This window comes from Pipra filicauda, unplaced genomic scaffold (assembly GCF_003945595.2).
Source record: "Pipra filicauda isolate LSUMZ 115617 unplaced genomic scaffold, ASM394559v2 scaffold663_size174747_pilon, whole genome shotgun sequence".
NCBI lineage: Eukaryota > Metazoa > Chordata > Aves > Passeriformes > Pipridae > Pipra > Pipra filicauda.
Window position 1 is genome coordinate 78,589 of NW_024104824.1, and position 14,360 is coordinate 92,948.

The 14,360-nt window shown below is 41.1% G+C and overlaps 1 protein-coding gene across 1 annotated transcript; it reads right to left on the reverse strand.

The window, feature by feature from the left end:
- Positions 1-5,268: 5,268 nt before the first annotated feature.
- DEGS1 (delta 4-desaturase, sphingolipid 1) lies at positions 5,269-10,263 on the reverse strand. The gene is made up of 3 exons (XM_027738962.2): positions 10,083-10,263; positions 8,614-9,356; positions 5,269-6,494 (listed from the first exon to the last, which is right to left on the reverse strand). Exons 1-3 carry the CDS (start codon positions 10,162-10,164, stop codon positions 6,348-6,350), a joined length of 972 nt encoding a protein of 323 aa, XP_027594763.1. The 5' UTR covers positions 10,165-10,263; the 3' UTR covers positions 5,269-6,347.
- Positions 10,264-14,360: the final 4,097 nt, after the last annotated feature.

Sequence of the window (14,360 nt, forward strand, 5' to 3'; positions counted from 1 at the left end):
GGAGGGTCCTAACTTTCAGCAAACTGGGAAGTATCCAAGTTAAGACAGAACACTGAAAAATGATGGATACCGAGCAACCAACTTCTGAAACAAGCCTTAATGGATTTTTTTTTACCACCATCATCATTCTACAAAGTTCTTTAATCATTGATCTCAGTTCCTCTGATAAGCCCTCCTCTTCCTAAAAGTACTACAATCAGTCAAGGATCAGAAAAGGAAATGGGTGATTTTTGCTACTAAATTTCATAGAAAGTCTTAAGTTTGATAACATTAAACTTTAAAAATTATTTGAAGTCCTGAAATTTACATGTAAAAAACCCAGTGAAATAGTTTTTGTAAGCAACATCTGATCTGTAAGCATCCCCCCTACTTACTTAAACATTTAAGAGGGAGAAGATAATTTAATCTACACAAATCATAATTCATTTAAACACATAACCTGAACAACCTGGTCTAACTTTAAGGCTGACCTTACTTTTGAGAGGGAATAGTGCCTTTCCTCCTAAATTCTTCTCAGCATTGCTATCTAACAACAGATCTTGCTGCATATTTTTCCCCAAAGGTAGATGTGGAAGGCTATTACACATAACTAATCCCCACAGACTTGCACTTTAAAAATACTGACACTCATGGCAGCTTGAACTTAGCACTGTGATTTTTGCTCAACATGGTGTGACATTCCCTCCCTCTCCTAGGGAAGCTGGAGCCTCAGTGACTCAAATTCTGGCTGCTATGACTAACAAATTAAGTCCCTGTATATAAAGCAGAAGATGACATGTCTGCTTTTAATTGTAGATCCGGCTTGGGGCTTCAGGAATTACTATGATTCCCAGAAACCCAAGATGGAGAATCATTGTTTTCAATCAGTAGCAGGGTTGGAAGGGGATCTCAAGGATCATCTGGTCCAGCCTGTCTTGACAAAAGCACAGTCTAGACAAGATGGCCCAGCACCCTGTCCAGCTGCATCTTACAAGTCCAACATTGGGGAATCTACCACTTTTCCTGAGATTTTTCACACTGAAACCATCAGCTGTTGGAATAGTTTTCCTCATTTCCAATTGGAGGCTCCCCAGGAGTAACTTGCACCCATTACCCCTCCTCTTTTCCATGTGACTCCTTGTAAAAAGAGAATCTCCATCTTCTTTGTAGCCACCCCTGGAACATAGTGGTAAGGTCTCCCGTAAGCTTTCTTATCTCAAGGCTGAACAAACACAGTTTTCTCAGCCTTTGCTAATAATAATCCAAAGGAATCAATGATTTCTCCTTTATGGATATATAGAGAGGATTCCTACTACCATACTTGAGGATAGCTACGGTTGATGAGCTTAGGAAGGAATGAAGTTCTCAAGCCCTGGCCTATTCACTTTAAAATTTTCCTTTACTCTCACAATGGTATTATTCCTGTGTATATATGGAGCAAGAAAGAAGGAAATACTGTTCAAGGAATCATAATAACAATTTAGTCTTGTCAAGAGTTCCAACACAAAACATGTTTAATATTCAAGGTGTCTCATGATCATTCTTCTTTCTTAACAGGTGATAATGGAAGGGGAAGTGGGGTACAGGAGGGTTTGAATTTACAGGAAAACCTGAAGTCAAGTTAAAAGCCAGAAAAGGCCAGATCAGTCAAGTGTCCATATCCTGTTTGCTTGCCTTGCCTGGGCTGTGTGTGCATCAAGGAGCAAAGACTGAACTGTTTGTTCACAGGAGCAGTGCACCCACACTGCTACTTTTTCTTGTGGGAAATTCTGCTTGGGCTATAGTATGTATCACTAAAAAACAATGATCCTTTGTACAGAAGAGATCCTTTGTACACAGAAAATGGGAGCTGCTTTAAGGAACTGAGCCTTTTTACGGAATAGAGACAAATATTTTGTTCTGCATATGCAGCTATCACCCCTCCCAGCAGACATGCCTAGAGGTTCTGCTTCTAGTCATCTTGTTTCTGTTGTGACAAGATCACGGTATTGTTCATCATGCCACTCTCCCCTCCCTTTTCCTGAGGCTAGCAACATATCTAAACCACAATAATGATCTTGTCCCAGAGCAGAGTAGGTGCTAACTTAAGCATGGATAGGGGTTAGAGGTAGTGCAGAGAACTGTCAACAGGAGGAAAAAAAAAAATCTGCCTTCATTCTTGGCTCAATAGGAAACTTTTCCCACACCTTTGTTCTGACTAAAGTCTTGTATACCACTTCAGGCTTCATTGTGAAATAGAAGATTTGCTCCTGAAGAGAACTGTGTGCTGAGTTGCAGGTTACTGTGCTAAAGGCACATGATTTAGCCACACCTATTTATCAGATTTTTCCTAGGATCTTACAAAAGCAACGTTGGCAGACCCAGAAGTGGCTCCTATGCCTTGCAGTGTGAGCTAAAACAGCAGAGCTTGCTTTGCCATAAGTCTTTTGAGACTTTCAAATTACAGAGGAGTACACTTTCCAGAAGCTGTGTCAGGCTACTTAGACAAGATTGCTGTTGGGAAGTGACTTTTCTCCTGCTTGTCCAGCAGGATTAGTATGGCAGCCTGCAGTCTACAACGCTGATGTTTATTGGTTGTTGAACTTCATCATTAAATAAGGAATGAACAGCTTTAAGCTCTCCTGTGACATGCCTCTTCATGTGATACAGGGAGTAAAAGTCAAGGAGGCAGAGGTGAATCACTGACCTCATAGTCTGACAGTGGCCACTTACCTAGAACAGATACATTTTGCAACACTTGCAAACTTTCATGTGTGTGTTATGTGCTCACCAGCTACAAAGACATCACCAGAAGAATTCTGAGACACACAACTGAAAGTCTTAACTAGTTTTCAACTGACCTCTAGTGCCAGGTGGGAAGTCTTGCCAGGGATCTGAAAGCACAGAGATCTGCAGCCAGAAAGATGCGCCCATTTCGGGGAGCAGACAGGTTCAACAGCCAAACAAGAATGCCAGAGGCAAGACTTGTTTTGAAAGGAGGATATACCCACGCCTGTCCTATGGGAAAACTAATGCCTAGTACAATTAGATTCCAGGACGCACAACTTATTCCACTTATGCAACTTCAAATAATTGGGGGCAGGGAGTGTTAAAAGCTATGCAAGGAAGTTTCCTCTGAAAACTGCAAGTTACTCTGAAAGCCCTAAAGGGGATTCAGGGCTCTGCCCAATTTAACTGCAGGTAAAATACTCGGATGGCAGTTGAACTCCTGGCCGATTTCACATAAAGGAGATGTTTGCCAAACTGAGATGCTTTAGTTACACAGAAAGGAACAAACCCTAACAGGCAAGTAGAAACAAAGTTAACTCATTCCATCTGAATAGATTTAGAAAAAATTGGGTTAACTGTCAGGGTTCTTACTGCTCTTTAGGTTTCATTTGTTCTTCATCGGTTAGTCAGGGCTCCCTCCAACTTTTAGATAAAATGTTTCAAAAATTATACTAACCCGTTTCTGCCATATCTATTTTAATTGTATTAATGAAGACTATTTATTTCCTTAAAAAACAATAACTAATGATGTATGTATATTTAAAAAAAAATCTTAGTGTTTCTTAGTTCTGTGCCATGGCATTGGAGTAAACCCCACATTTAAGTATGACTGGATGAAACCAGTTGTACATTTAGAATATATCAAACACAAATCAAGTAGCCCAGCTGTTCTTAATTACTTTCACCAGTGGTTCAGAAGTGCCTCTAACTCTGTGTTTTAGGGATGAAACTATGCTGCCCTGTAGGTTCACTTTCAGATGATCTGCTTTTGGCAAAACCCTGACTATTGAAGTTGGATGCCAAGGCCTCTTGCATATTACACAGGAATTATATGCCTAAGAATGGTATTTACCAATGCTTGCAAGAATTGGACCATCGTTTAGATCCAAATTTAAGTCTTACTGGCTCAGATTAACCTAATCCAGTAAGTGTTCTCCAAGAGGTAGCCATTGGCAGATGTTTCAGAAAGATTATGGCAAGCATAGATATCTCCCTCAGAATTCCCCACTATTCTGCACCTCTTGAAGTGAAAAACTGTGTTTATAATGGGAGTTGGAAAAGAATAGCCAGAACACCTTAAAGCAACATTTGCAATTTTAAACAAGAGACATGGCAACTTCAGTCCTGATTAAAAGCAGGAATTTACACTTGCACTACCCATTGGGGGGACAGAAAGTGATTCCACAACATAGGTAACTAAGTAGCTATAAAATTTTGACTCTGAACTCTGGTTATCTAAAGTATTCATGTAGGATAGCTGAATTTCTTAACTTTAGCTCTTAGCCATAAAAATTTCGGAGACGCTTTCCATCCTTCATCCACCTATGATAATTCCTCAACAGAGATAATCTCACCCTTTTCTTCTTAAATTAAGTGGCTTAAAAAGAAACCGGTTTGCAACTTGTTAAACCTATACAAGTATTTCAACCAAAGTCAGTTTTCCTGAGGAAAGGCAGCAATTCTTTATAGTTCATCTATACCACCACTCAATAAAACAGGTCTTGAATCTGCTTTAAAAATACCAAATTTCTCTAAAGCTTAAGTCTTTCAGCATAAGGGGACCAATCAAAAATTCACCCAATATTACTTTAATCTTTGCTTTTTAATTACATGTAAAAATACCGGACAACATATATTTTGACATTACACTCTACCCTGAGCAATATGCTGGCTATCTCTCATGTTCCTGGCACAATGAAGTCACTTTGGAAGTGGTTGGCATACTTTCATTCCATTTCTATTGCTTAGCCACAGGCAAGGGCCCATAAACAAAACACACATTAAGAACAGGACCACAATCGAACAGAGATTAAGATGTACCAACACATTCTTTTCAAGCACTCACCTTCTTCAAAAAAAACAAACAAACAAAAAAAACAAGCCACAAAACCCAAACCAAACAAAAACCACAAAAAACCAACAAAAACAGAAAACAAACAAACAAACCCCCCCACCAAACAAAACCCCCCCCAAAAATCCTCACAAAAAACAAACACCCTAAAAAACCCACACCAAAATGCAAGAGTTGAAGGCATCTAAAATTAAGTTACTTGCAGCAGACCAGCGGCTACAAATTCCACCTTCTTCAGATTCCATCTTTCAGGTTAGTGAAGAACATACCACAGAATGACCATTTGAGATTTAAGGGTGATTTGTAGCCACCTTTAACTGTTTAAAGCCATCATCAATGCATTAGATGGTAGAAGGCAAATCTACTGTGCTGAGGTATGGAGAGATTCTTCGGTTTTCAGCAAGGCTATCCATTCTCTGTTCCCAATTAAAAACTTCTTAAGCAGGGAATTTGATATCACCACTTCTCACCACATTTTAATATGTAAGAAAGACAAGTATTTATGAAGGGTACTGTAGGTTTATGAGGAAAAAACCAAACAAGATTATTTAACAACCATAAATTACTAATATGCTCAATAAGTAAAACTGTCAGTGGTTGTAGCAAGCCTTGTTTGCCAGAACAATATCAGTTTCAATCTATTCCATTTTCCATACAAGCCAGATTTCCAAATGAGTGTAAATATTTATGGCATTTAAAACCATGGTAACATGGTAATCATTTTTCTTCGAAGATGAGAAAAACCTCAAACTGTAACAATTTTTCCAATGTGAAAACCCAAATCAGTTATTTTAAGTTTCCTAAATGCCACCTGCTCACACTATATGCCAACATAAGCAGCTCAGGCAGTAAGGGGGACCACAGAGTTGGCAATACCCTTGAATTCCCCACTTTTTTTTTTTTTTCAACAAAGAAGTCACAGAAGCCATCTCGAGGATACTGGTTTCATTCTGACAGATTGCTCCTTTAAGGTACTTTAAGTAGAAAAGCTAAAACTTTAAAGCAATGCTTCAAATGACATATTACATATTCAAACAAAAGCAGACTTAACATTTCTGTGCAAATTTAGCTCTTCCAACCATAAGTTTGGAAACATTTTCAACAGAAGGTTTAAGTTAACAAATTATGTTAGTTCAGAATTAACAGGTAAGTACAGCCTTTTAAAACTACAGTCATCTAAACAGCATGTTGAGGGCAGTATAGTACATTGGGAACTTTTAAAATATTATGAGTCAGACATATTTTATATCGATTTAACACCTACCAAAGTAAATCCTGTAACAAAGTGATTTTGCATTATGCATATAACACTGATCCTTAGGCAAACAGAGATACATTAAACCAACAATTCTGAGGACTGTGAGGAATGTTATAGCTGGTAGGAGTCTGCTACAAAGTCCTTAAGGATGCATTGCTATGTTGCTGTACATCTTAATTCAGGACACAGGTGAACAGCTTTAGCAAGAGACCTTTATACCAGCCACTTTAAAGCAAGCAGACATTTCAAAGTTTTTTGGTTGCCAGAAGTTTACTCTTGCTTCACTTCACCCTTTAATTGCCTTTTCATGCGTGAATATGGGCTGATTGTGTCATCCATCACGAAGTCATATAGTACTTTTATCCAAGAGTTATATTGTGGCAGGTTGTCATAGTATTCAGCCGCTATTTTCTTCACCTGAAGAAGAGATATGACGTTTATTTACCAGTTATATTAGCACAAATTCCGACAACTTTGCAAATTGTAACCTCGATGTGTAACCTAATGCACAGCGCTTTCATTTCAGATGTCAGATGATACAGGAAGGGCCACAAGTGCCACAGTGTGAACGTTTCTTGAAGGAAAAAGCAATTCCCTAGTTGTTACGTAAACTTCACGTGCAGCTTTTGAAGATATCCAGAACAAACTCCTCTGGCACTCCAAAGTCTGTTCACTGTGCTACTCACAGGATGATAAAGCTCTCAAAAACAAGTGGTTTTGTTGCTATTGAAAGGGGATGACTCACTTCAGTGCTGACTCATAGGTATATGAGTACCAGTAAAAAAGGATGTTATGAGTTCTAGGAAGAGATCTTTAACACAGCTATTCTTACATATAGTTTCAAACCTCAGCATTCAGAAGAAAAAAAAAATTCTATTTCAGAGGAACCTTTATGGAGACAGACTTTAAAGAATGAATATAAACTGCTTCCAAAGACTGTTCTCAGCTGTACATGCTGACTTAACCACTATTTTAAACTGAGAGCAGCAGGTTCAGTTAGGTGTCCTTACTGATATTTTAGGCCAAGCACCTGAAGCCTTAAAAACCTGAACAGAACAAAAAAAGGATTTCCCACAAAATTCCATAGCTTTAGTCAGAACAATAATATTAATCTGTGTAAGCAACAAACAAACCCAAGGTATTTACATGCCTAGTTTGAAGCCAAAGATCCTTTGGATCTGTCATCACACCTATAGAATACTGTATCTATACTTTTATTCGACAGTAACACTCCTCAGCTCACTAGTGCTGAGGAATCAAGTGTTCAGGACTTCAGGGATCTTAGCACACAGCATAGCAGAGTCCAGTCCAATCAGATTCACTACACTGTTCTAAAAGAAGGCTTTGTTTTCTTATCAGAGCTGTGGATTACAAGTCCTGCAGCAGAACTGGGTATTTACCCCTGGAATTAAATACTTGAAAAAATTCGTGCCTATTTATAGCTGAAGTACCTCTGCAAGAAGTGGAATTCTGGTTCACCAGCACAGACCTAAGTATAAAAGATGACTTAAAGCAACTTTTGCTGTGTTTGAAAGATGAAATCTATGAATAAGAGCAATCATCTGTCATTAAAAACAAGAAACACACAAAACCTCAAACCAATTACATGATCTACCTGCCCTGCTAAAAGTGCTGGCATACTTCTTTCACCTACAGTTCCACCACTGACAACAGAAATAAAAAGTTTAGACTCCACCAAAGGGGCAAGCTCATAAGGTCTTACTATTGCCAAGTGCAATAACAAAGCTACAAGACCAACACCACAGCTGCTGTCCAATTGCAAATTTAATGTCCCCTGAAGCTTGTGCTCCAATTGGGAAACACATATACAATGAGAACAAAACTCCTGCCTTTAAGAAACAAAGACTGAAATGAGAAGAAACTTCACCTCTGCTACTCATGCAGACATGACAGGTCTAAGTCATGGCACAGAAGCCTTAATTCTGTCAATGATACTTATTATTCTGTCAGCTGATACTTATTTAGGGTTCAAAGGCTCTTACCAGAGGGAACTGAGGTGCTCCAGACCGGAAAGTTATTAAACATTTGTCAACAGTACAACAAACATTAACATAATCTCAAACCCTCTCCTTTTCCCCCCGCAGAGAATGTCACTGATAGGAAAAACTGAAGGATAAGTACACATTACAACACTGTCCTTAAGACTGCAGAGACAACAAATATCCAAAGTTATTTGCAACTTCTTAACTAGCTTTCTGCATATTTACAAACCGAAGAAATCAGAAGACAGGTTGTAATTACAGGAAGCTAAAGTTAGTGAAAAGCATAAGACATGCTTTTCCTCCCCTCTCCTTTTATGGAAGAGGCAGTCAGCACACTGGAAGCTTATTGAAGATACCACTAAAATGCTAAGTAATTACCTCCTTTATCACTCATGTTGTGTTTTTTCTTTGGTTATTTGTTGTTTTGTTTGGGGTTTTTTTATCTCCCAACTTCTATTCTTCTGTCAGTGTTCTACCTAATTTTCAAGTTAAAGTAGAGCTTAATTTAAGAAAAACCTTGGAAGTAAACTTACCAATGGAAGGCTCTTGCCAGGAATATTGGGGAAGTCATGATGTTCGTTGTGATAGCCAACATTAAAAGTGAGCAAATTAAGTGGCCCATAGTAGGAATAGGTCTCATGTCCTTTTAAAAACATGTAATGTTCAGCTATGAAGTGTCCTGAAATTGGGTGCAACCCAAGTCCAAGTACTGAACCAGCAAGCATGTAAAAAATGGATTTGACTCCCCATAAATAATAGATCACAACATCAAAGGAAAGCTGAGCCAACAAATTGATTACTTCAAGTCGAGTAATGGGTTTGGGATTGATGCAGAGTGGTCTAATTGCATAGAAAAAAGGCTGTAGAACAATCCACATGAACTTCCTAAATGGGGTGCAGAAAAACCAGCCTTCGAAGTTGGTAGGAATGTCCACATCAATTCCATCACCTCCCAAGTAACGATGATGATCCATGTGGTATCTCTTGAAGGATATGGAGTATGGGAGACCAAGAGGGAGGTTGGCAAATATTCCAAACCATCGATTCCACATGGCTTTGCTGTTGCCAAAGGCACTATTGTGAGAGATCTCATGAATAGCCAGAGTCATGGAGTGGCTAATACAGCTTCCAAACACGTATGCCCAGAAGACTACCCATTTCCAGTCCAAGTCTTTAACTAGATAAAATGCAGTCAACTGCGCCAGAACCATCAGCACAACCACCCAGATCAGGTTGTAGTCTGGTTTCATCAATGCTTTTATCTCTGGATGTTTAGCTAGATGAGAAAGAAAAAGGAGTTACTTCGAAGCTCTCCTCACAGCCAACTACCCCAACTAGATTACAACAGCACATAGAGCCTTTCCTTCCCTTCTTCCCAATTAGGAATTGTCTGCAAAGGTAATGAAAACGCATGACCTTTCCACTTGTGATATTTGCTGCTATAATGAATCACTCGGAATCAAGTCATTTTAACACTTTCACGTTGCTCAGCAACTAGACACGTACACGGCAAGCACCAGTGTCACCTCCAGCCTACCCAGGAAGGAAATGGCTCTGAACCGAATAACCCACCCGCGATTCAGAAGGGCTGCAATGAGCTCAGCCCCGCATTAAGCGCGGCACTGGAGGACGCCGTTATCCCCCCCCGTGAGCGCGGGGTGTCACCTCCGTGCTGACACCGCCTGACCGCTCGCAGGGCTCCGCGGGGCGGCCCCTCGGGAGACAACCCCGGCCGCCGCCCTCCCCCTCCCTCCTTCCCCCGCTCCTTCCCTTCCCCTCCCCCGCCAGCGCCGCCAAGGCGGCAGCTCCCGCCTCCACGTACGCGGGCCCGGCCCAGCTCCGGCCGCTCCGTTCTTCCCGCCGGGAGCCCCCCGCGGGCCCCGCCGCCCCCCGGCGCGGGCGGCCATTTTGTGGGGTGCCCGTGTGTGCCCCCCCTCCCGCTCCGCCACGTAGCCGGCGGCAAGACCCGGCGGCAAGACGCGGCGGCACCGCGACTCCTCACCCAAGATCTCCTTGCGGCGGTCGGCGTGGGGCTGGTCCGTGTAGACCCACTCGAAATCCTCTCTGGCCACGGTGTTCCCCATGGCGGCAGCGATGCACCCCCTCACACCCGCCCGTCACGCCCGCTCCGCGACGCCCCCGGCACCGCACTTTATAGCGCCGCGGAGGTGGCTCGCGGACACGCCCCCCGCCCCGCCCTCGCCCCCCATTGGCCGCCGCCCGCTGTCAGGCGCGCTCCCGACGGGGAGGCGCCCCCTGCTGGTGCCCTGAGGGGCCGGGTGGGGCTCCCTCAGCCCGCGGGAGCGACCCCTCACAGCGGCACCGCCGGGAAGGGAAGGAGGTTGTGAGGAACAGCCGTCATCTGTCCAAAATCTGTACTGCTGTCGTGGTTTAACCCCGTGCTTAAAGACCCCTGCCTAAAGGTATTTAATTACTACTCAAAACGCCTGCGCCAAGGTCTCTTTCTGTGGTAAGATATTCTAAGAACTTCACTGACAAATTCCTCTGTAAGAACTGACCTTCATTTAATCCGTCCCTGCGTGTATTTCTCACATAATGTTGACTTCGGGAAGTTCAGTTACAAAGAGTATTTAATATAGAAGTTGCATGACTACTTGCTTGGGATTTCACTTGTCCACCCAAAATAATCTAAATCAGTAGATTGAAAATCCACTCAAAATACTCTACATGAGTAATAATGACAAAAACAGCAGAGAAAGTTATCACAAATTAAATTACACCTTATCTGTTAATGTACTATTAGTATCTCAAGATTTATGTTGCATCACTTAAAATTTATTTGTAATAATTAATAAAAAGGGCTAATGCGTACTGGCTGCTAAAAGCCCCATGTGCAAGTGGGCTCATGAAGGGGAAATACAATCCCTACTTGACAATATTTGCAATCTAAATAATGTACAAAGCACAGGATCCAAGAAACATAACACCTTTGTGAATAGTTTTGTTTGCACGCATTTTTAACCTGTGCATATTAGGATGGGAATTAGAAGGGAAAAACGGAGTAAGTGGATGAGACATGGAAAAGTTCGTGCACAGCTTTTCCCTCCTTAGCCACAGGATCTGAATTCTGCAGACTCCTTGAGGACTGGTGCAGTGTAGGAGGCAAACCAGATGTTTAGATTTCATCCAGGCACTGTGACCTTGCAAGGTTTACTTCTCGGTCAGTGACCGTTTCACAATAAACCAGGAAGAGCCTTTGAGCTGCCCGTGCAGAATTGCCAGGGTCACCCGTGTTCCACTCAGCTGCACTCCAAACACCATGAGTAACATTTCTGAAAGTGTTCCCTTCTTGTAGTTCAAATATTAGCACTGCTATCCATCACTGCGCTAAAGACCTTCTCACCCTTGGGAAGGATCCTGCCAAGAGGAGGAATGTGTCAGCTGATGAGAGAGGTTGCAGCTCGGCCAACAGGAGCATTGGGGGAGGCAGGTTTACAGCACTGCAAACGCATGTAGGTTTGTAAATGGTCACAGATTTCAGTAGGGCCACTAAATAGAAGAGCCCGGATTTATAAACTACACATTCCAGAACAGCTAAACAAGGCTTAAAAGACTAAGAAAAATATTAAACAGGAAAGTTTTGGAAAATTTAATTGCCAAAGTGTATTGGAGAGCAAAGTGTCTTTCCTATTTACTCACTGGGTCTTTCTGCTTTAAACAGTCTGTGTAACAAATCCAGATTTATTAGGTCTTCAGCAAGCTAACAGTTTTTCTGACATTTTCCTTTCCAAAGACAAAGACATCCAGTATCTAGTGTGCCTTCAGCTGGCACAAAGCTAGAACAAAAATCCTAGAATGTTCAGTTACATGTAAACCAAAGGCAGCAGTGCATCCCTGCCCAATGAGGAAGGTGAGATCCAGGAAGGACAACTGCAAGAGCAGAGAGCACATGGAGAAGCAAGCTGGTCCAGGTATGGTGAAAAGCAGCACAGGAATGCAATTGGAGAGTATCAGAACAGTTGACACCTAGCAGACATGTTGCTGTAAAATAGTCCAAACCGAATTAACTCATGAATGAAATAACAATCTACCACTGTCATTTGCCAGTTACCTTCTTAATACCACCAGGAACACCAAGAAACCAGGCCGCCGTCTCCTGTCTCACGACACATTCGACTACATCCTACGTCATCCTGTTTCCAAGAAGCTCTTAATGTTGAAAATTCTTTAGGCAATCTTAGTGCTCCCCCTTTGATCTCAGTGAAAGCAACTAAGTTTCTGTTCAGTTCTGTCGTACCTTTTATGTTAAGAAATTATTCACAGGCATCCTTGTAACATTAATGAACTTCAGTGATTAATGTGCGATGCTGAGCAAATATCAGGAATTGAAGAAGTTCCATTTGTTTCTACCTGTTCTTTATTCTGTGAAATTTATCTTGTTAAGCAGGTAGTCTTTCCTCCTTCCACCTATGACATCCATTAGCCCTTGCTTGGAAGGTGCTTGCATATTCCTTTTACATACAAGCTGTTCCATTTGGGAAGCAAGACCTGGTTGCAAACAGCTTTTCCCTCAAAAAAGCATTTCTGATCCCATTTTCGCCATGTTCACTAGATACAAAAATTTGTAAAAAAAGAGTCTCCAACCCTACTATGACAAAAAAAGTTTTCAAGGCAAGCTGCTATTTTTAGAAAAGTAGGAAAACCGGCCTTAGTAGTTTTAAGTTATTTTAAGAAGCTAACTATAAAAGACACAATTGCTTTCCCCGTCAACCCTCAGTTTCAGCCCTTGATACAAGTACTAAAGCTGAACAGTGGCTGCAAATAAAACAATTTTTCATGTAATTTTGTAAACTACACCTGCCTTTCACAGATTATACAGTCACTAACCACTACAGACATTACACTTCTCCAGGCCGATGCACCCACTCATGTAAAGGTGCACAGACATTTAGAATGAAAAGTGATTTAGTTTTTACTCCAGGCAATTTATCAGCATGTTGCAAATGCATACTTTCTATTTAATAAGGGACAATACGGTGTCAGAAATTAACGCTGCAGCTATTTTCTCCAAACTATTACTTCATCCTGTTTTCTCCATTCTGTCTGTGCCAGCGGTGTATATTCCAGAGGGAGAGCCATATGATGCCTCCCTCCCTGGGAAGTGAAACACAAAACATTGGTGTGCCTTTGCCATGGCATTTCCAGAGCTGCCTTGTAACCATCTGTGACAGATCTGTTACGTTTCGGGGGCCTCGTTCCATTCTACTGTGCTCATCAGCACGTGGATAATCAGGATGCACCTGCAAACTCGGAGCACGTGACACTTCCTTGAGTCGAAGGTTCCAAGTAGGCACTTGGCACATTCACAGAGAACATTTCATGTACCAATAAGCTGTTGCTGTTTCCAGCTCAGTTTACGCAGAGCTAGAGATTCCCCGACACATAAATAAATGTTACTCCTGAGTAACCTGAAACTATTCGTATATTGTGAAGGGGGTGGAGGGAAATTGTTTGCATATTCTAGAAATTAATAAAGAAACTAAGGTGAAAGATATTCAGAGATGTATGAATAAACCTTTTCAGTAAATGCAACTCACAGGTTTATACTTGTTTGGAAGTATTTCACCACAAATAGCTGGTAAACAGTCCATTACAGGAATTTTTCATCATGAATAACCATTAAACGAATTTGTATCACACAGTAATTATAGCTGTCATGCTGACCCTTTGATTCAAAATTATTTTTTAAAGTATATGCCAGTATTTTTAACCTGAAGAGCAGGTAACTATCTTAAAGAGATTCTTAATGGTAAAAAAAATTCTGAGCTGTAGAAAACCAGTACCAGCCAATGCTCCTTTAATAGTTTAAGTCTTCCCTCAGATAACCTTTTATAATTTCCTTGACGCTTAAGAAAAAATGCCTTTTTTAAAAAAGGCTCAAACTATTCAAGAAGTTTATTTGAATACTAAATGTCTGCGAAACGTTAGGCATTTGCAACGCTACTCCTGCTATGAGCCAATATGTTTTAGAAGTAAAAACTGTAGCTGAAAATCAGGAAAAACATCCATTTTCTGTGATTATGTAACATTTGACCAGACAATTTCTGATTTGTTTGTTTGGTGCTTTAAGTACAGTCACTGTGTTATGCTGACAGCTGTACAAAATGAAAGAGAAACTTGCACTTTAACCCATAGTATTGAGATTGTGAACAGCTACAAATGCAGCATTTGCATCCTCCGTGCCATCCCAAGTTGAATTCAGAACCACCTAAACCCAAAGCAGCAGCTAGTTTAAAAAAAGAAAACATAAGTCAAATGA